Source organism: Caretta caretta, chromosome 12 (assembly GCF_965140235.1).
Source record: "Caretta caretta isolate rCarCar2 chromosome 12, rCarCar1.hap1, whole genome shotgun sequence".
NCBI classification, from domain to species: domain Eukaryota; kingdom Metazoa; phylum Chordata; order Testudines; family Cheloniidae; genus Caretta; species Caretta caretta.
The window spans coordinates 5,532,963-5,555,808 of NC_134217.1; the positions used below are offsets into that span (position 1 = coordinate 5,532,963).

Below are 22,846 nucleotides of genomic sequence, written 5' to 3' on the forward strand. Positions count from 1 at the left end.
TCCCCTGCCTCCACCCCGCCCCCTGCCATCAACCCCGCCCCTGCAACAGCCCCGCCCCCTCCTCTGCCTCTACCCCCGCCCCTACCATCAACCCCTCCCCTGCAACAGCCCCGCCCCCTCCCCTGCCTCCACCCCGCCCCCTGCCATCAACCCCGCCCCTGCAACAGCCCCGCCCCCTCCCCTGCCTCCACCCCGCCCCCATCAACCCCGCCCCTGCAACAGCCCCGCCCCCTCCCGTGCCTCCACCCCGCCCCCATCAACCCCTCCCCTGCAACAGCCCCGCCCCCTCCTCTGCCTCCACCCCGCCCCCATCAACCCCTCCCCTGCAACAGCCCCCTCCCCTCCTCTGCCATCAACCCCGCCCCTGCAACAGCCCCGCCCCCTCCCCTGCCTCCACTCCGCCCCCTGCGATCAACCCCGCCCCTGCAACAGCCCCGCCCCCTCCCCTGCCTCCACCCCGCCCCCATCAAGCCCTCCCCTGCAACAGCCCCGCCCCCTCCCGTGCCTCCACCCCGCCCCCATCAACCCCGCCCCTGCAACAGCCCCGCCCCCTCCCGTGCCTCCACCCCGCCCCCTGCCATCAACCCCTCCCCTGCAACAGCCCCGCCCCCTCCCCTGCCTCCACCCCGCCCCCATCAGCCCCTCCCCTGCAACAGCCCCGCCCCCTCCTCTGCCTCCACCCCCGCCCCCATCAACCCCTCCCCTGCAACAGCCCCGCCCCCTCCCCTGCCTCCACTCCGCCCCCTGCCATCAACCCCGCCCCTGCAACAGCCCCGCCCCCTCCCGTGCCTCCACCCCGCCCCCTGCCATCAACCCCGCCCCTGCAACAGCCCCGCCCCCTCCCCTGCCTCCACCCCGCCCCCATCAAGCCCTCCCCTGCAACAGCCCCGCCCCCTCCCCTGCCTCCACCCCGCCCCCTGCCATCAACCCCGCCCCTGCAACAGCCCCGCCCCCTCCTCTGCCTCTACCCCCGCCCCTACCATCAACCCCTCCCCTGCAACAGCCCCGCCCCCTCCCCTGCCTCCACCCCGCCCCCATCAACCCCTCCCCTGCAACAGCCCCGCCCCCTCCTCTGCCTCCACCCCCGCCCCCATCAACCCCTCCCCTGCAACAGCCCCGCCCCCTCCCCTGCCTCCACTCCGCCCCCTGCCATCAACCCCGCCCCTGCAACAGCCCCGCCCCCTCCCGTGCCTCCACCCCGCCCCCTGCCATCAACCCCGCCCCCATCAACCCCTCCCCTGCAACAGCCCCGCCCCCGGCCCCCCCTCCCTGGGGGCTCCTCGGCCAATGATTCTCGCACCTTCGGTGCCAGGCTGGTTGGGGGCGGCCCCGCGCGGCGCATGCCGGGATCTCTCCCCCTCCCCCCACTCGCCCTTCTCCGTCACGTGAGCGCCGCGCGTGTCACGTGATTCGCAGCGGCCGGTCCCCCAGTCCCCGGGAGCGAGCCGGGTCCGCGGCCGCCGCCATGTCGAGCTTCCCCGAGCTCTACTTCAACGTGGACAGCGGCTACCTGGAGGGGCTGGTGCGGGGCTTCAAGGCTGGCGTGCTGAGCCAGGGCGACTACGTGAACCTGGTGCAGTGCGAGAGCCTGGAGGGTGAGTCCCGGCCCCGGCCCCGGCCCCGGCCTCTCCCCGCTGGGCCCGGCCTCTCCCCGGCCCCGGCCCCGGCCCGGCCCCCAAGTCGCTGCGGCCGGCGGGTCTGTGCGGGGGCGCCCCGGGCAGCGGCTCTCTGCCGGGGGCCGATCCGGGCCACCAGCCGCGGCTGTGCCGTAATCCAGCCGCGCTCCCCCGCCCCAAGACACGGGCCCGGCGAGGGGCGGGGGCTGCTCTGCGGCACGGCCTGTGCCCGGGGAGGGCAGGCCCCCGCCCGAAAGGACACCGGCTCCAGAGAGGTGGGGGGCAGGAGTGGCCTTCACCCTCCAGCGGGGGCTGGGGCAGGCAAGGCGGGTAAGGCCCTTGCTCTTTTAGCCTGCAGAAGAGAAGAATGAGGGGGGATTTGATAGCTGCTTTCAACTACCTGAAAGGGGGTTCCAGAGAGGATGGCTCTAGACTGTTCTCAATGGTATCAGATGACAGAACGAGGAGTCATGGTCTCAAGTTGCAGTGGGGGAGGTTTAGGTTGGATATTAGGAAAAACTTTTTCACTAAGAGGGTGGTGAAACACTGGAATGCGTTACCTAGGGAGGTGGTAGAATCTCCTTCCCTAGAAGTTTTTAAGGTCAGGCTTGACAAAGCCCTGGCTGGGATGATTTAACTGGGAATTGGTCCTGCTTTGAGCAGGGGGTGGGACTAGATGACCTTCTGGGGTCCCTTCCAACCCTGATATTCTATGATTCTTCACCCTTCGCCTAACCCAAGAGCAAGGGGCCTTCGCAGAAACTGAAAGGAGCAGATTTTATAGCTCACCAAAGGCCACACTTGCTGTGCAGTTAACCACTGGAACTCGCTATTAGATATTGGAGACCAAACGCTTAACTGGAGCTTAAGAGCATAGGCTATTTACAGTGCCGGGTTTACAATGGAGCCGGGCCCATGCTCAGAAGGGGCCCCAGCCTGCTCTGCTTGTACCCCGCCAACCCGCCCACCAGTTGCTTCTCTCGGCCTGCCCACTGAGGGCTCCTCTTCACCCCCTGGCCCCACTCGCCGGCTTCTCTCTGCCCCCTGGCCGGACCCCAGGGCACCTTTGGCTCTGGGCAGTCTCTGCTTCCCACCACCTGTGGGGGCCCCCACCTGTCTCCCCGGAGCTGAGCCGCCTGGGACAGGTGCAGAAGCCTGGCCAATTGTGTGGGGGGCTTGACTGGGCCCTTTCAGGCAAGTGGGTCTTGAGGGAGCCTGGCCATTGCAGGCCCTGGCCTGGCTGATCGTACCACTCCTGAGGGGCCGGAGCAATTACCTGCCCCGGGATCAGCCCTGGCTGCACTGGCAGCTCAGCTTGGCAGACTGTTGCCTCCCAGCAGGGCTGGTGAGTGAGGCCGGGAGGCAGGGCTTGGGGGAGTGGGTCTTTGGAGGGCCTGTGGGGGTGCTGCTGGGCTGTGAGGGGGTGGGGAAGGTGTGTGGGGGGGCAGTAGGGAGTGGGGGTTCTGTGTGGCGTGCTGGGCAGTTGTGGTGGGGGCTGTGGGCAGGGGTGCGCTGGGCAGGGGTGGTGTTGTCCAGGGCACTGTGCGTTTGTGGCAGGGGTCTGGGGGGGCGCTGGGCATCCTGGGTCTGGGAGGGGTCTGGCCACAGGGAATTGGAGGGCTGTTCCAGTGTTGGGTGGAGTGCTCTGTGGCGTGGCATGGGCCCACTCCCAAGGGGAAGGGGCATCTGGTAGCACTGGGCTGGGCGGGCCACTGTGCATCTGGCAACTGCCGGTTTGTAAATAGTGTCCTCACACTGTGCTGGGCGGAGCAGGGCTACCCCTGCCATGCCCCTGGCCAGCCGCTTGCTCCAGGGACTGACCCCCCTGCACCATGCTCCACTGCCCCCATGGGAGCCCACAAATATGGTGGGTGCTGGGCCCACAAAAGGTTAATCCAACTTGTCTGCATGGGGAGGTTATTCTGGAATCAGGTACTGTGAATTCAAAGCACTATCGCTATTCCAGAACTAGGGTACAGTAGTTTATTGCAGTCAGTTTTTTAAGTAGACAAGCCCTAACTGGTAGAAATGAAGAAGAACCTTTCTGTGGGAGTAGGTTATCCCACCGCTGCCTTTGGCTGGATGTTTGTACCTTCCTCTCAAGCAGTTAGTTTGGTCGCTGTTGGAGGCAGAATAATGGAGTAGATGAACCACTGGTTGGATCCAGTCTGGAAATTCCTATGTTCATGTGAAGCCCTAAAAGCTGGAAAAGCATTCACTGAGTTGCTAGTGTGTACTGTTCTTTCTCAGATTGACCTGTTTCTTATTGTCTTGGGTGCTCGTTAGGCCTGGTCTCTCAAATATGTCTTCCAACATTTCACACGCTTCCATCCTGTTTCACACCTAGTCAGTTGGCGTTCTTCTGTGTGTGTGTGTGCCTGATTTGAATAAGGTTAATATTAGAACTATTTAATGTAACCTTAGTTGTGATTTGCTTAGGTTTTAATATGTTTTTAATTATGCGTAATGATATATCTTGTTCTGAACTGCATTTAGCAACCTGAACTACCAGTATTGAGGGCTCTTGTATGTGAATTTACTAGCTTTAAAAAAGGAATCCTGAAAGTTAAAATCAGGCAAGTGTATGTTAAAAATGCTCTGAGCATGTGAAGTTTTATACAGTACTAGGTATTGAGCATTTAACACAGAAAGCTGTTTACTGTATACAAGCTTTCTGTGGCAGAGGAGTTTGTCCTGAAGAGTTTTTAATACCTTTTCCTGCAGAGAGGTGTGTGGAGGTTTTTCAGGTGACTCGGTGATAGGGTTCTCGGAAGTAAAGGGGAGTTACATACTAAAAGGTACTGGAATCTGGAATCACCTGAGGTACGGTGTACATTTTAATTTTTAATCCCCCTGCAGTGGGGCAGTTGCCCCACACCAGGAAGAGGAAGGGTTAAAGAAAGCCAGAGGGAGCCTGTGCAGAACCCTCCCATTAGAGGAGGGCTCACTAAGCGAGCCCATCCGGAGGTGGCTTGTTGCAGCGGACAGGCAGGGTCAGCAGGAGCCATATATAAAGGGCTGCTCAACAGAGCAGAAGGCAGTCTCTCCCTGGCCGCCTAGGAGCACCATGGCTAGAGCCGTGCTGGGCAGTGTAGCAGAGCAGAAGGAGCTTCTGGCTGACCGCTGCCAGACTGAGGCCCTGGAGGAAGGGCAGATAAGGTGCTAGGGCTGCTCCCACTTGCCCTGAGGGAAGTGGCCTACACAGACTACAGTTTAGTCCCTTGCCCCAGGGACAGACTGGTGACTGCAGCAGGCCACTGAGGCAAGTGGCTGGATTATAGACTGCTGGGTCCCCTGAAAGCAGGGGAGACAGCGGAGTGGGGCATAGTCGGAGGGCTGTACCCAGAAGAGGACGCCGTGGTCCAAGAGTGGTGGAGACAGCAAAGCGGGAGTAGACACCAAGTAGGCAAGCGAGACGCCACCGGAGGAGGGCGCCTTGTGGAAGGACTTGAGATAATTCCAGAACGGCCAGCAGGAGGTGTTGCGGTAGGGAGTCTCGCTCCACTACTACACCCCCTTTCTACACAGTCCTTTTCCTTTGTGAAGCTGGAAAGCATCTGGTCCGCTTCACTCTGCTTGGGGTGAAGCTGGGGAGGATGACTCAGAAATGAAGAACGTGTGGGGAGAAGACCCCTTTTGCGGTAGCCAGGAGTGTTTGGGTGGGTGGGAGAAGGTGGAGAGAGAATGCATCTTCCCAGTATCAATCAGGTTGTTTGGGAAGTGAATTTTGCAGCACGCTCCTACTCAGACTCTGAGCAGCTGGAAGCTGATACAATACACAGATCCTCTGAACAGGTCTAGGAGCAGCACTCTGAAAGGAATCCCAGCAGCTCGGGAAGGTTGGCATCTTGCTTGGCTGATACCCTGTCTGTGGGGGTGAGGGGGTTGGTATCTCTTGTATTGCTCTTGGCTAGCAGCCCTAGTTGAACTCTTATATCATGGAGTCTTTAAAATGAGATTCAGTATCTTTCTACAAGACCTGCCTTATTCCAGCTTCTGGGGAAAATTCTACAGCTTGCATATCCAGGAAATCAGTTTAGATGATCCTAGTTTAGACTGGGCCAAAAGAAATCTGATGAGGTTCAACAAGGACAAGTGCAGAGTCCTGCACTTAGGACGGAAGAATCCAATGCACCGCTTCAGGCTGGGGACCGAATGGCTAGGCAGCAGTTCTGCAGAGAAGGACCTAGGGGTGACAGTGGACGAGAAGCTGGATATGAGTCAACAGTGTGCCCTTGTTGCCAAGAAGGCCAATGGCATTTTGGGGTGTATAAGGAGGGGCATTGCCAGCAGATCGAGGGACGTGATCGTTCCCCTTTATTCGACATTGGTGAGGCCTCATCTGGAGTACTGAGTCCAGTTTTGGGTCCCACACTACAAGAAGGATGTGGAGAAATTGGAAAGAGTCCAGCGAAGGGCAACAAAAATGATTAGGGGACTGGAACACGTGAGTTATGAGGAGAGGCTGAGGGAACTGGGATTGTTTAGTCTACAGAGGAGAAGAATGAGGGGGGATTTGATAGCTGCTTTCAACTACCTGAAAGGTGGATCCAAAGAGGATGGATCTAGACTATTCTCAGTGATAGCAGATGACAGGACAAGGAGTAATGGTCTCAAGTTGCAGTGGGGGAGGTTTAGATTGGATATTAGGAAAAGCTTTTTCACTAGGAGGGTGGTGAAACACTGGAATGCGTTACCTAGGGAGGTGGTGGAATCCCCTTCCTTCGAAGTTTTTAAGGTCAAGCTTGAGAAAGCCCTGGCTGGGATGATTTAGTTGGGGATTGGTCCTGCTCTGGGCAGAGGGTTGGACTAGATGACCTCCAGAGGTCCCTTCCAACTCTGATATTCTATGATTCTAGTGGTTTCTTCAGGCCTTGGTGTCTGTGAAGTTGGGAAGGAAAAACAGAAGAGAAAAGCTAGGATGGTGCAATAAGTGGGACTTTTTGAGTATTTGTCAAATACTTCCCCAGTGTCTGTCCAGTAATTCACATGATAAATGCTGCTTGTGGCATTCAACAGCTAGCTCTGGGAGATCATGTTTTCTGTTGGATTTATAATGCAACAAATGTGGGGGAAACTTGTCAGATGTATGCAGTGAATGTTAGTCTGGCCAGCCCATTAGTGAGATACATTATTGTACATTGCAGAGGACATGGCCTTGAGCAGGGTGTGGCACCCAGATGTTAGTCTACTAGCCAGAGTGAAAAGTCCTCAGGCTAGTAAGGGTCAGATTTTTTTCAAACCCTGTTCATAACAGCACGATGCATCTCTTTGGCATATTTTCTTTCTTCCTCTGAGGGGTGCTCTGGGGCACCCATCACTGTACTGCCTCCCTTTGCTGTGTGCTCTTTCCCCATGTTCTCTCACTATTCCTTTTGTCTTCTGTCCCACACCAGAACCATGAAGTTATGCGCTCCCTTCCCTAGAGTTACTCTTGTGTCTCCCTATGCAATCAGGATTGGCAAACCCAAGAGCCAGAGGAATGACCTTACACTGGTTTTTGGCAAGCAAAAGATAGGGGCTCCACTGCTCAAGGGAAGGGCTTGGTTCAGAAGCCCATTTTAATTCCTTCCCTCCCTCCCCCATTAAAGCTTCTGGGAAAAGGGAGGGATGCTGGGATTGGCTGAACCCAACTCAGGATTCCGATCTTGTATATCCACTTTCATCTAGTTTGTGTCAGGTAAACCTGAGTCCTCCCTCCCCTAGGTCCTGGGTGCTGCAAGGGAGAAAGGAGTATTCATTCTCTCTTTGCCCCTTCCCACCTCAGAGACCTCTGATGCAGGATGGAGGGTGCGTGACTACTACTCTACTTCTCTGTTTGATTTGAGGAGGTTAATCTCCTTCCCCGGGTTTCTGTTTTTAGATATTCTCCATTCTCTGCCTCTGGTCATTGCTTTACTGAGCAGCAGCATAGAGTGAAATTGACGAGTCTTGTTGGTTTCACTGCTTCCTACAGAACTTTGAAAAGCAACAGCCCACAGCTGCCAGGACTGTGGCCAGTTCTGTGCATCAGTTGCACTCGGAGCGCACTGAAAGATCTTCATGACTCTAAGAGCTAAAAAACTGACTTTTTTTCTCAAAAATGAAAGCTTTAATTCTATGGTAGCTGATAACATTTGCAATGAGAAACTTCCTGTTCACTGCATGTGAGCATGCTTTCCTTAATCTTCAACAAAGGAACAGATTGTCACATAGGGAGTTCTAGAGCTGGGTTGGGCGGGTGGGGAAAGCTAATGTACTAATTTTTAAAAAGAGTAAATGGATGACCTGGATAACTATAAGCTGATTAACCTGAATCAGTCCAGGACAAAATCTTGGAAAGACTGATGGGATACTGATATTCTATCAGCATTTATTTCTTTTCTGATTGTAACATGGATTTATGAAAAATGTCATGTCAGATTAACCTGCTATGTTTTTTTTTAAAGTTTTCAAGTATGGTGGATAATAGTAATTGTTGATGTAATATACTGGGACTTCTATTACGCTTTTGACTTAGTCCCACATGACATCCAATTGAAAATGAGCACCCCCCAAAAATGTAGCATGCTGAGTGGATTAAAAACTAGCTAACTGATAAGTCATTGTAAATAGGGAATCACCATCCAATGAGAGTGTTTCTAGAGGGGTCCCACAGGGATCTGTATCTGGCCCAATTCAATTCTATATCCAATTATCCTGTTTTCTTCCCAGGTGACAAAATTGGTGGAGTAGTAAATAATGAGAAACCAGTTTAGTTTCATAGAGTTGAAGACCTCAAAAGGCCATCAGATTATCCATTTTGACCTGCACACCCCACACCATCAACCTCCCCCAGTGCCCCTGTGTTGAGCCCAATAACTTGGGTAGATGAAGGGATCTGAGTCTTCAGGAGGCTAAGTTCTTGTCGTAGGCAGAGGACAGGAGAGACCAAGATACCACCAAAGCCCGAGGCCTCTGTAGTGTCAGGGAAATGATAAGGTGAGAGATGCCCACGTAGTTCATACTCCATGCTGCGGAAGAAGATGGGTGTGGGGGGTGCAAGGGCCTCACCAATCTTATTTGGAGGAAAATTTCTTCCCACCTCCAAATCTGGTGATTAGGTTGACTGAGCCAGACTCACCAGACAGACCTTTTCTCTTTCCACCTCAGAGCACTAGACCACCCTGTCCAGCATCCCATCTCCAGCTGTGGCCAGCCCTGATGCTTCAGAGGAAGGCAGGAAAAAACCCAGAACACATCTGACCAATTGTGCTTCAAGGGGGGAAATTCTTTCTTAACCCCTGTAGGGAACTGGCTGTAGCCCTGAAACCTGATACTGGATTAGAGTCAGTGTCTTAAGGCTGAGCTGCAAGTGTTCAGGGCATTGCAGAACTTCTGTTCTCTCTGTGGCCTATGAAGGGAGAGGATGAACAGGGGGGATTAATACAGATTCAGACTCCGAGGTCAGAAGAGACTACCGTGGTCATCCAGTTCAAGGCCCCATGCACGCAGGCTTTAGATTTCTTCCAGAAACTGGATTAAAGCTTGTCTTTTAGATATCTAATTTCAGACTCCAGCTGATGGAGAGTCCACCACCTCCCTGGTAAAGTGTGCCACATTTAATTACTCTTGCTACTAGGAAATTGCATCTTATTTCAAAGCTGAAACATCCCCCACTCTCGGATCTCTTTTTTTCCATGTGTATGCGCCTGTGCACAGTGATCAAATCACCTCTCAGCCTTCCCTTCAGTAAACTGACTAGACCGGGCCCTTCGTTTTCAGTTTGTATTTTGTTAAATTTTTCTTGGGAATTTCTCAGTGTTTATTACCACAACAACAAAAACAGGTGAAAATCAGTGCAAAAAACTATTACTTTTTCTGGGTAAATATCAGGGTGTTTTTTTTTTTTTTTGTGGATGGAAAGAGGGGGGGGGAAGTATTCAGTCGATGAATGCTTTGAATTCCATTCACGAGTGTGGTTTGCTGCTTTTCCAGGACCGCAGCCTCCCTCCATGCCTTGTGCAGTCTCTCAGTACTTATATGGGGAGAAGGTATCTGACAGTAGGGGCTCTTTTAATTTAATAAAAAAATCATAAGATGGAGTGGTTGAAAGCTGAAGTTAGACAAAATATGGCACATATTTAACATTGAGGGATGTGGCGGATTCTCCCGTCAGTTGGAGTCCTCTAGAAAGACATCTAGTCTTGATTTAAAATACACTGTAGCTCAAAATGGAGTAATGGTCGTGATCACTGGGTGAAATTGTTTGGTTTGTCCCATGCATGAGCTCAGACTAGATTCCAAGGCCAGAAGGGACCACTGTGATCATTTAGTCTGACGACCTGTACAACACAGGCCAGAGAATTTCCCAAAATAATTCCTAGAGCAGATCTTTTAGAAAAACCTCTATCTTGATTTTAAAATTGCCAGGGCGGAGAATCCACCACATCCCCTGGTAAATTGTTCCAATGCTTAATAACTCACTTTTTTTTTTTAAAGCCTTAATTTCTGAATTTGTCTACCTTCAACATCCAGCTAATGGATTGTTGTGCCTTTCTCTGCTAGATTGAAGATCCCATTATTAAATAATTGTTCCACAAGTAGATACTTATAAATTGCAATCAAACCACCCTTAAAGTTCTTTGTTAAGCTAAATAGATTCAAGGAACTCAAATACTACAAAGCAGGTTTTCTAATCCTATAATCATTCTCATGGCTCTTCTTTGAACCCTCTCTAATTTATTAACATATTTCTTGACTTGTGGGCACCAGAACTGGACACAGCATTTCAGCAGCATTTGCACCAGTGCTAAATGTAGAGGTAAAATATCCTTTCCACTCCTACTCAGCATTCCTCTCTTTATGCATCCCAGAATCATTCGCTCTTTTGGCCACAGCATCACACTGGGAGCTCATGTTCAGCTCTTTATCCACCACCACTCCCAAATCTTTTTCAGAGTCTCTGCTTCCCAGGATTGTCCCCCTCCTATAAGTTTAGCCCACAATCTTTGTTCCTAGATGTAAACATTCGCATTTAGCCATATTTAAACACATGATGAGGTGATCATAATGGTCCCTTCTGGCTTTTACAGTTGTGCATTATTGTGCTTTCCATCATGTCCATTCTATCCTGGCCCTCAAACTGTGTACAGGCTTTGGAGGCCAGGGTGGCGGAACTGGAGGAGCTCAGGGAGGCAGAGAGGAATGTTGATGAGGCTTTCCGGGACACTGTAGATTTGTCCCACCTCTGGTCAGACAGCCCTGCTCTGTTAAGGAGGATGAAAGGCCCAGAGAAGGAGAGCAGCCAACGAGAGCAGAGGGAAACCTTCCCATAGTTGGGACCCTCCTTCCAGATGATGTTGGGGTATCCTCTCGCACTGAGGTTACCTCTCTGGGGGAGGGAATTCCAGTCATTAGGAAAAGGCAGGTGTTAGTAATGGGAGATTCGATCATTAGAAACATAGATAGCTGGGTTTGTGATGTCCGGGAGAACCGTGTGGTGACTTGCCTGCCTGGTGCGAAGGTTGCAGATCTCTCAAGGCATCTAGGTAGACTTATGTGCAACGCTGGGGAGGAGCCGGTGGTTGTAGTACATGTAGGTATCAATGACGTAGGGAAGGGTAGGAGAGACGTCCTGGAGGCCAAATTTAGGCTGCTAGGAAAGAGACTGAAATCCAGGACCTCCATGGTGGCATTCTCAGAAATGCTTCCAGTTCCAGACGCAGGGCCAGGTGGGCAGGCAGAGCTTCAGAGTCTCAGTGTGTGGCTGAGCCGATGGTGTAGAGAGGAGGGGTTCAGATTTATTAAGAACTGGGGAAACTTTTGGGATTGGGGGAGCCTCTACAGGAAGGATGGGCTCCACCTAAACCAGAGTGGATCCAGCCTGCTGGCACTTAACATTAAAAAGGTTGCAGAGCAGTTTTTAAACTAAGGGGGGGTGGGGGGGAGAAGCCGATTGCTGCAGAGGCGCACGTGGATCAGTCGGAGACTTCTTAGAGGAGAGCCTAGTGATAGAGATCCTCTAGGCTTTAGTCACGAGGAGGGGATGGAAGAGGATAAAGTATGGGCCAGATCAGATGAGAAACATTCACATAAAGAATCTGACACATCAGAAAAGGGCAGACAAATAAACAGTGACAAGTTTTTAAAGTTCTTGTACACAAATGCTAGGAGTCTAAATAATAAGATGGGTGACCTAGAGTGCCTCGTGTTAAAGGAGGGTATTGATATAATAGGCACCACAGAAACCTGGTGGAGTGAGGACAATCAGTGGGACACAATCATTCCGGGGTAAGAAATATATCGGAAGGACAGAACAGGTCGTGCCGGGGTGAGTGGCACGATATGTGAAGAAAATGTAGAATCAAATGAAATAAAAATCTTAAATGAATCCACATGTTCCATAGAATCTCTCTGGCTAGTAATTCCATGCTCTACTAAGAATGTAACAGTAGGGATCTGTTATAGACCACCTGACCAGAACAGTGATAGTGACGATGAAATGCTAAGGGAGATTAGAGAGGCTATCAAAATAAAGAACTCAATAATAGTGGGGGATTTCAATTATCCCGATAGTGATGGGGTACATGTTACCTCAGGACAATGTAGAGACAAAATTTCTCGATATGACAAAATGACTGCTTCTTGGAGCAGCTGGTACAGAAACCCACAAGGGGAGAGGCAACTCTCGATCTAGTTCTGAGTGGAGCGCAGGATCTGGTCCAAGAGGTAACTATAACAGGACCGCTTGGAAATAGTGACCATAATATAATAACATTTAACATTCCTCAACAGCCCAGCCCTGGCATTTAATTTCAAAAAGGGGAACTATGCAGAAATGAGGCGGTTAAACAGAAATTAAAAGGTACAGTGACTAGAGTGAATCCCCTGCAAGCTGCATGGACGCTTTTCAAAAACACCATAATAGAGGCTTGGCTTAAATGTATACCCCAAATTAAAAAAACACAGTAAAAACTAAAAAAGAGCCATGGTGGCTCAACATCCATGTAAAAGAATCAGTGAGAGATAAAAAGGCATCTTTTTAAAAAGTGGAAGTCAAATCCTAGTGAGGTAAATAGAAAGGAGCATAAACACTGCCAAATTAAATGTAAAAATGTAATAAAAAAAGCCAAAAAGGAGTTTGAAGAACAGCTAGCCGAAAACTCAAAAGGTAATAACAAAATGTTTAAATACATCAGAAGCAGGAAGCCTGCTAAACAACCAGTGGGGCCCCTGGATGGTCGAGATACAAAAGGAGCACTTAAAGACTATAAAGTCATTGCAGAGAAACTAAATGAATTCTTTGCTTCAGTCTTCATGGCTGAGGATGTTAGGGAGATTCCCAAAACTGAGCTGTCTTTTGTAGGTGACAAATCTGAGGAATTGTCACAGATTGAAGTGTCACTAGAGGAGGTTTTGGAATTAATTGAGAAACTGAACAGTAACAAGTCATCAGGACCAGATGGCATTCACCCAAGAGTTCTGAAAGAACTCAAATGTGAAATTGCAGAACTATTAACTATGGTTTGTAACCTGTCCTTTAAATCAGCTACTGTACCCAGTGACTGGAAGATAGCTAATGTAATGCCAATATTTAAGAAGGGCTCTAGAGGTGATCCTGGCAATTACAGACCTGTAAGTCTAAGTACCGGGCAAATTAGTTGAAACAATAGTAAAGAATAAAATTGTCAGACACATAGAAGAACATAAATTGTTGCGCAAAAGTCAATATGGCTTCTGTAAAGGGAGATCATGTCTTCCTAATCTATTAGAGTTCTTTGAGGGGGTCAACAAACGTGGACAAGGGGGATCCAGTGGACATAGTGTACTTAGATTTCCAGAAAGCCTTTGACAAGGTCCCTCACCAAAGGCTCTTATGTAAATTAAGTCATGGGATAAGAGGGAAGATCCTTTCATGGATTGAGAACTGGTTAAAAGATAGGGAATAAAAGGTAGGAAAAAATGGTAAATTTCTCAGAATGGAGAGGGGTAACTAGTGGTGTTCCCCAAGGGTCAGTCCTAGGACCAATCCTATTCAACTTATTCATAAATGATCTGGAGAAAGGGGTAAACAGTGAGGTGGCAAAGTTTGCAGATGATACTAAAGTGCTCAAGGTAGTTAAGACCAAAGCAGACTGTGAAGAACTTCAAAAAGATCTCACAAAACTAAGTGACTGGGCAACAAAATGGCAAATGAAATTTACTGTGGATAAATGTAAAGTAATGCACATTAGAAAAAATAACCCCAACTATACATATAATATGATGGGGGCTAATTTAGCTACAACTAATCAAGAGAAAGATCTTGGAGTCAACGTGGATAGTTCTCTGAAGACGTCCACGCAGAGTGCAGCAGCAGTCAAAAAAGCAAACGGGATGTTAGGAATCATTAAAAAAGGGATAGAGAATAAGATGGAGAATATCTTATTGCCCTTATATAAATCCATGGTACGTCCACATCTTGAATACTGCATACAGATGTGGTCCCCTCAACTAAAAAAAATATACTGGCATTAGAAAGGGCAGCTAAAATGATTCGGGGTTTGGAACGGGTCCCATATGAGGAGAGATTAAAGAGGCTAGGACTTTTCAGCTTGGAAAAGAGGAGACATGGTAGAGGTCTATCAAATCACGAGTGGTGTGGAGAAAGTGAATCAGGAAAAGTTATTTACTTGTTCCCATAATATAAGAACTAGGGGCCACCAAATGAAATTAATGGTCAGCAGGTTTAAAACAAATGAAAGGAAGTTCTTCACACAGCGCACAGTCAACCTGTGGAACTTCTTGTCTGAGGAGGTTGTGAAGGCTAGGACTATAACAGGGTTTGAAAGAGAACTGGATAAATTCATGGAGCTTAAGTCCATTAATAGCTATTAGCCAGGATGGGTAAGGAATTGTGTCCCTGGCTTCTGTTTGTCAGAGGTGGAGATGGGTGGCAGGAGAGAGATCACTTGATCATTACCTGTTAGGTTCACTCCCTCTGGGGCATCTGGCATTGGCCACTGTTGGTAGACAGGATACTGGGCTGGATGGACCTTTGGTTTGACCCAGTATGCTCATTCTTATGTTCTCCCCATGTGTCTCTTCTAACTAAACAGTCCCGGCCTTTTCATTTCCTCTACATGGGGGAGGTTTTCCAGGCTTGTAAAGGGGTTCACTCACTGCAGGAGTGCCTACTAATCTCCAGGCGTGGCATCTTTCACTTTGGTGCCCCTGCCGACAGTTGCTCCTTGCTGCGCTGGTCTCTCTTTTAACCCGGCCCTCCAGCCAGGTCACGATCTTAATGTCCACCCCTTTTGGGGTAATGAAATTCAATGAATAATTCCAAGACCTTGCGTCAGGTCTCCGGCCCCTGACTCTGGGCTCATGCCACTTTGATAGTGGCTGCTTGGGGAACCCAGGCCGCCCTCCTAGGCAGGGTTTCAGCCCCGGGACCCGATAACCAGCAGCCAAGATTGCGCAATTGAAACAGGCTGTTATGAGCCCAGCATGTGACTGAGCACACACTGACCCATCACTTTGAAGTTTACATTCTATTTCCTGTGCGTACATTACATAAGGGGACTGCCGGTAGTTCATTATAACAGGGATGGATATGCTGAAGACAATATAGGTAATGTACGTTTCATACAGTGTCTCACATCTTTGATCTTAAGGTTCACTGAACACAATTGCATACATAATGTAAAGGCAATTAAGGCATGAAAGGGACTTGTCACCTACAAGCTAATTTGGTTATTTCTAACAGGACATAGGTAAACACACACAATGGTTAGAGACTGCTAGCCTAATTAACATTTCTTTGATGTCCCCACACAAGTGAATTGTCCTGATTATAATTGCAATGCCTCTTGTTAGGATGTTTTGGGTCATAAGGCTATGATTTAGTCACAGATGTCATGGCAATCACGGATTCCGCGACTTCTAGGCCTTCAGGAGGAGGAGGAGGCAGGACTGTGTGCCCCTGCCCTGCAAGTGAGGCTGGCTGGAACCAGGACCCTTTAGCCTCATCTCCGCGGCTTTAGCTGGGGGCTGCAGCTGGGGCTGTGTGCCTCAGCCCGGTGGCTTCTGCTGGGGTCTGCAGCCGGGGCTGCTCACCCTTGCCTGGCTGTGTCCCAGGCTTCGCGGGGGCTGCAGCTGGGACAGTGCGCCTCCCGTTGTGGCTTCCCAGGGCTGTTGTGTGTCCCCCTGCTTTGGCAGAGGCTGCAGTTGGGCCCACGCACCCCTGTCATAGAATCTCAGGGTTGGAAGGGGCCTCAGGAGGTCATCTAGTCCCACCCCCTGCTCAAAGCAGGACCAATCCCCAACCAGCTCTGGAGTGGGGGTGTGTGTGCTCCACATGGCTGTGCCCCCCACTGTGGCCACTGGAGCTATGCTCCTGCCATGGCAGGGGGCTCAGCCTGTTAGTCGTGTCCCCCCTCCCCCCATGGGACTCCATTCCTCCCCCTTACCTAGCCCTGCCCCACCTTCTCCTCCCTGGTTATTTTTTAGTAAAGTCACAGACAGGTCATGGGCTCTGTGAATTTTTGTTTATTGCCCATGACCTGTTTGTGACTTTTTTTTACTAAAAATAACTAACTGATAAAATCTTAGTCTTATTCATACACAGCTTAGCCCCCTCTTTGCTTGGCTACTGTACCTCTCTGCCCCAGTGCAGAGATGCTGTAGCTAACTGCCTACTGCTCAGATCACGTTGCCACCTCCATCGTGTTCTGGTTTCCCCACTGGTTCTGCATCTTCACTTCCTAGGCTCTGTGCAGTGCTGTCTTTGCTCCTTGCTCATGGCTCTCTCGCTCCTGCTTGCACTGTGTTCTGCCACCTCCCAATCCCCTTCTCCACTTGCATTTTGTCACACTGACCTGTATGTCTGAAACAACTTCCTGGGCACACCCTGTGCTCACTTATCCTTCAGCTCACATGACAGGCTGACTTCTCTGATGCCTTTCCGTCTATTCTCCCTTAGTCTCTAAAACAGGTTCCTTACACTCATCTTAATTTAGTGACTCTTCTGGCTCTGCTCCCCGGTGCAATCCTGTAGCCTAGGCTGTGAACCTATGGCAATTGCCTCCAGAGGAAAGCAGCATCAGGAAACTACGGGTGAATTTTTAGCTGTCTCTAGTGCAGTAAGTGTGGTGTCTCTTGAGGGAAGTTTATCACTCTGTTTCCTCTTCCTCCATTCTCAGATGAGCAGAGAGCTGGAGCGAAGATCAGCACTAGTTGCCATTCCGGTGAGGGGTCTGACTACAGTTTGGAACCGCTGCTCATAGACAAGGATATTTTAATTCCCCCTCCTCCTCTGCGCGATCCTAGGAAAAGACCTATTCGATTGTGCAGCTCCTCTCATGGCCAGGTCAGCATTGCATCCCTTTCATGAAAAAAGATAACAGGACACAAAGGGGAAGAGTGAGGGCACATAAGTACGTCACTGTATGCACCTCTTCCATATGTGAATAGATATTATTGTACCCCTTCCTGAGGCATGAGTTAGTTTTTTCTCTCAGGGTGCTACAGTAGGTAGCTCTTTCTATGCTGAGTGGCTTAAAGTGTCCGGTCTCCATCTGTTTTCTCAATATAATGAGAGGCTGCAGCCCATTTCTTGATGTTGATTGTGAGGCATCTCCTATCCCCAAAGCGCACGCACATCTGGTGAGCTTCCTATATGCTCTCCTAGTACCTGTGCAGCCTTCTGCAGGTGTGTTGAATCAGAGGCTGTTACAAGATCTTCCTGTAACAGGCATGTGGGATCCATCATAGTCTGTTTATAACGTTGAGAATATCTTAGTAGAGCTAATTGTGTCTTTCACATTTGGCCAGCTTCAGGACTAGTTCTGCGGTATCTGCTTCAATATTCTGGTAGTGGGTCAGGTTTTAAGTCCCAAGTAAATAGTGCTTTTGGCCCTGTTTCGGGAATGACTCCACAGCCGGATTCACCTTGCTGTTAGGTAATGCTTCCTGATGCTTGGCCTAAATTGTTCCTTCTTTATCCTAATTCCTGTGAATCACACAAAATTCTTCTCTTCTTTAGTGTTTACATTCAGCCTGTATTTGTAGCTTTTTATCCATCTGTTCCCACTTAGCTATTGCTCAGCCAAGCTCTTTAAATTGGAGTGGTGCTTCCCTCCATACTGACTAATCATAGAATCATACCAATGTAGGGCTGGACGGACCTTGAAGTCCATGCCGGACCCCTTCGCTGAGGCAGGACCAAGTAAACCTGGACCATCCGTAACTGGTGTTTGTTCAAACTGTTCTTAAAAACCTCCAATGATGGGTTTCCACAGCCTCCCTTAGAGTTAGATATTAGAAAAACTTCCTAACCTAAATCTCCCTTGCTGCAGATTAAACCCATTTCTGCTTCCTTCAGTGGAAATGGAGAACAATTGATCTCCGTCCTTTATAACAGCCCTTAACATAATTGAAAATTCTTATCAGGTTCCCCCTCAGTTGCCTTATCTCAAGATGAAACATACCCAGTTTTTTAATCTTTCCGCAGGGTTTTCTAACCCTTTTCTCATTTTGGTTGCTCTCTCCAATTTGTCCTTATCTTTCCTAAAGTGTGGTGCCCAGAGTTGGACACACTACTCCAGCTGAGGCCTCATGAGTGTCAAGTAGAGTACACACAAAAGGGAATTTTCCTAACATGCAGTGCTCCTGTTAATCTACCCCAGAATATTAGCCTTTTCACAATTGCATCACATTGCTGATTCCTATTCAGTGTGTGACCCACTGTAACCCCCAGATCCTTTTCAGCAGTGCTACTGCCTAGCTAGTTGTTCCCCATCTGTAGTTGTGCAAAATGCATAGTTTGCTTTTTTCCCTTCCTAAAGTGGTGTATTTTGAACTTTGTTTCTCTTTATTGAATTTATCTTGTTGATTTCAGACCAATTCTCAAATTTGTCAAGGTCATTTTGAATTCTAATCCTGTCCTCCAAATTGCTTGCAGTCCTGCCTAGCTTGGTTTAGTCTGCAAATTTTATAAACACACTCTCCATTACCTTATCCAAGTTCTTAATAAAAATGCTGAATATACCAGACCTGGGGCTGACCCCCTGCAGGATCCCACGGGTACACTCTCGCAGAATAACAGCAAGGCATTGATAACTACTCCTTTAGTACAATCTTTCAACCAGTTGTACACCTGCCCTGTAGTAATTTCTTCTAGACCACATTTCCTTAGTTTGCTTATGAGAATGTGATGTGGGACTGTCAAAAGCATAAATAAAATCAAAATATGTCACATCTGCTGCTTTCCCCCCACATCCACTAGGCTAGTGACCCTGGCAAATTCCAGCTCTCTGGTTTTCCAAGCACTACCTGGTTATGATCTTCTTTCTACTCATCCCTGGCTGCCTCTCTCTCCTCCTCAATGACTTTAATCCATTATTAGCCTTTGACTTCTACAAGGAATCCTACAAAAAGTAGAAACAGGGATAAATTGCTAAGGAGGAGTACAAAAAACTAATGTAAGCATGTAGGGACAAAATCAGACTGAGGCAAAAATGTTATACTGAGCAAGGGACATAAAAGGTAATAAGAGATTCTATAAATACATTAGGGACAGGGTGGATTTGATTTAAATCACTGATTTAAATCACTAGTCAGGAAGACTCTATTTAATCATGGATTTCTACATAAAAGTGCATTCTTGTTGGTTGTTATAACCTTAATACATCTATCTCTGAGTTTTGAAGATTATGTAGGTTTCATTTTTAGAAGGTATGTTATACATTTTTAAAGTGATTTATTTTGAAAACTTTTCAGATTAGTTTTACAGCTATATCAGAAAATGAATGATCGTTTGGTTACTTCATTTACCAAAGACAATTGAAGCAGATAGTTCACCTCCCATGACTTCATAAATATATCCAATTCAACAGGTTAATCATTAATATTTGGAGGATTTTCTTGTCATGCTGTATTAGGAGGAGAACATCACCAGACAGACATTTAAATTGTTTTAGTTAACTAAAACAACAATGTTATGCGTTCTGGATTTTTTTTCTTCAAGAGCAAAAACATACAATATTTTAACAAAACAAGCATGTGAATTTTTGAATTTAAACATTCAAGTTTTTTAAACTCAGGTTTGTTTTTGTTAACTATTTTAGTTAAAAACAATTTTAAATGAAATATTAACACCCCCCCCCCAAACAAAAATTAAATTGCCTATGCCAGCCAGGTCAACGTGAGAAACTTAAAATACTGGCTTCTGCAGCTAACTCGGTCGTCTTCACCTTCATTTTTTGTTCATAATCTGGAAAAGAAAACCAAGCGTTCCTGCTTTTTCAGGTCCCAAACGATTTCTCAATTTGGAATGAATGGGTCCAAAGGAAGAAAATATTCTTTCTACACCAGCAGAAGAAGCTACTGCTGTTAAAAGTGAGATTATCACTTCAGCAGTCTCTGAATCCAAGTGCTTAAGTGACTTCCATCAGTCTACTGGTGTGACTTTAAAACGTCATCAGCAAACATATATTTCTTGAATGGTTCTTATTCCCAAACTGGGTCTCTCTTACGGCCTGCTGCCATTATAGGTTTTCCCCTCTAGTGAGAGAATGGTATGGTAGATCTCAAATCAATGAAGGCTACACTCAGAAAGACCTTAAGACTTCTGGAATATGCTGCTCAAACAGTTTCACTTTTGTTTCTACTGCGTGTCCCTCCCTTCTCACATTTATCTCCAGACTTCTTCTCCTTGTCCAGATCTGTTCCACCCCCAACAATCTTCTATTCGTTCAAACTAAACTTTGCACTTTTAGAGAGAGGTAAAGGATTGGCTCTGTGTACACAAATTTGCAGAGGGACAATAGGGTTGAGGTCTGTTTCTCACCTCTATATATTTATTTTAAAAACAACATGCTTGTTAACAGCAAAAATATCTCTGGAGACACACATCCACAGTTTGAGAACTGCAAAACTAAGCGTCTCTGATGGTATCTTCTAGTCTGGGGACTGAATCCCATTGCGTAGATAGAAAGATTAGCCTAAATAATCTATACAGAAGCCTCCATAAGATTGGGCCCCTAATCCATGAACTATTGGAATTCATTTACAAAACTTTTCTTAAACATTACATGAATATATCGTCTCATACTCTAGAATTAGAATTTATAATCCCTATTCCATGATGAGATATCTTTGAGCTATAATGTATCTTTATCTTTAGAGTGGATTTTTTTTATAAAATGCTTTTTGAGGAAAAAATCCATTTTTTATTTTAAAAAAAAAAAGGATTTTTTTATCCACCCTGATTAGGAACAAGAGAAAAGCAATGGACCTACACTTTCCTTTGTCTATCAGGGAAAGAGAGCTAATAACAGATTACATCAAGGTGTTTAGTGCCTGTTTTGCTTCAGTCTTTAATAAAGCTTAATGGTGACCAGATACTTAACATTAACCACAGGGGGAAGGAACACAAGCTAAAATAGGGAAAGAATAGGTTAAAGAATATTTAGATAAGTTAGACATATTAAAGTCATCAGGGCCTGATGAAATTCACCTTAGAGTACTTAAGGAACTAGCTGAATCAATTTTGGAACCATTAGTGACGATATTCGGGAACTCCTGGACGACGGACAGGTAAGGTCCTGGAGAACTGGAGAAGGGCAAACATAGCACCTAGCTTTAAAAAGGGGAACACGGGACCTGGGGAATTATGGACTGTCAGCTAAACGTTAATACTCAGATACTGGAACAAATAATTAAACAATCTGTTTGTAAGCACAGAGAGGATAATGGCGTAATAAATAATAGCCAGAATGGATTTGTCAAAAACGAAGTATCAATGGTTTGCTGTCATACTGGGAGGACATATCTGATGGGATTCTTCAAGGGTCTGTCTTGGGTCTGGTACTAGTCAAAACTTTTATTAATGACTTGGAGTGGAGAGTAGACTTATAAAACTTGCAGATAACGCCAAGTTGGGAGATGTTCCAAACACTTTGGAGGATAAAAATAGAATTCAAAAGGACCTTGACAAACTGGAGAATTGGTCTGAAATCAGCAAGGTGAAATTCATAGAGACAAGTGCAAAGTTCTGCACTTCGGAAAGAAAAAATCAATTGCACAGATACAAACTGAGGAATAAGTGGCTAGGCAGTGCCATGTTTGTCGTACCTGGAGCCCTCTGGCGTTCTACTCAATCACTTTGTCAAAATTTCAGAACAGAATGTGTTGTCAGAGTGGTGAACAGGCTGCCTGATCTGCAGGATCCTTGGTGATGGCATTGGAAATTTGTTTTGGCTTTAGTTCACTGCTGTTAGTGAGATGGTGAAAGGAGGTGGGGGACTTACAGTTTCTGCTGCTGGGATTGTTTCAAATGCTATGCCCTCTAGCACATTCAGACGGGATGTGTGGGCTATTGATCCCATAGTGCCCAGCCTTCTAAAGTAGGCAACGGATCATTGTCTTCTCCTCCTGAGTATCCCCTGCCCTACGTAGACTTGTGTGTCGCGTGCAGGTGCACAGGGTTAATATCCCTGCTCTCTGCCCTTCTCACCAGAAAAGTGCAAGTTCTTGTGTCCAACACAAGGTGGCACTCATGTACTACTTATCTGGCTCTGCCCCATTCTCCTATGTGCTCAAACCAACCATATTGGAGAGATGTTGTGTCCCTTTGGGGACCTCGTCACAGATAAGGGCGCTTGAATCTGCTGCCAGCCTCTGTTTCGTCAGAGGATTCCCTTCAGGGCTACTAAAAGCTGCTGCTTACAGATTTTGCCTGGAGCAACGATGTACAGTGCTCTCTCAGCATGCCCAGTTTTGGCTGCTCTAGAACTAAAAACATGTGGCATGATTGCAAAGCACGGTCGCTGAAGTACTGGACTGCCTTCTGCTGTGCTGCACTGAGCTTGTAGAGAAGGAATTTCTTCAGGGAGAACCCCAGAAATTCTCCAACCCTCCTAGAAATCAGTTGCCAACAAAAGAAATTGCCTTGCTTAGAGCTGCTCTTTTGGAGAGGTGAGGTACACAGTATAATCTGTGTTGCAGCTTGAGTGATCTAATGACCCTAAAGCCCAGTGGAGAACCTTCTATAAAACCAAGGCTACTGGGGAAATCTTATTTTAAGCAGCATTTCTCTGCTTATTCCATATGCAAAGATTTCCTCCCACCATTGCTTCCCACTCACGCCTCTTCATTACCCCTTGCTCACAAAAGAGGGAAAGTTGCAGGCGGAAATGTTGTTTGGGTTGCTGGTGCTCAGCACTGCCCCGTCCTTGTGCCTATCCAGGTTGAGAGATGCAAATCCCAGAGCTCAAATACTGGCAAGC

General features: G+C 47.9%; 1 protein-coding gene across 1 annotated transcript in view; it reads left to right on the top strand.

The window, feature by feature from the left end:
* The first annotated feature begins 1,374 nt into the window (after positions 1-1,374).
* ATP6V0D1 (ATPase H+ transporting V0 subunit d1) overlaps positions 1,375-22,846 on the top strand; it is a 95,831-nt gene continuing 74,359 nt past the window's right edge. The window contains exon 1 of the mRNA XM_048870592.2: positions 1,375-1,595. Coding sequence (XP_048726549.1) covers positions 1,466-1,595 — 130 coding nt within the window. The 5' untranslated portion in view covers positions 1,375-1,465. The remainder of the gene's footprint in view (positions 1,596-22,846) is intronic.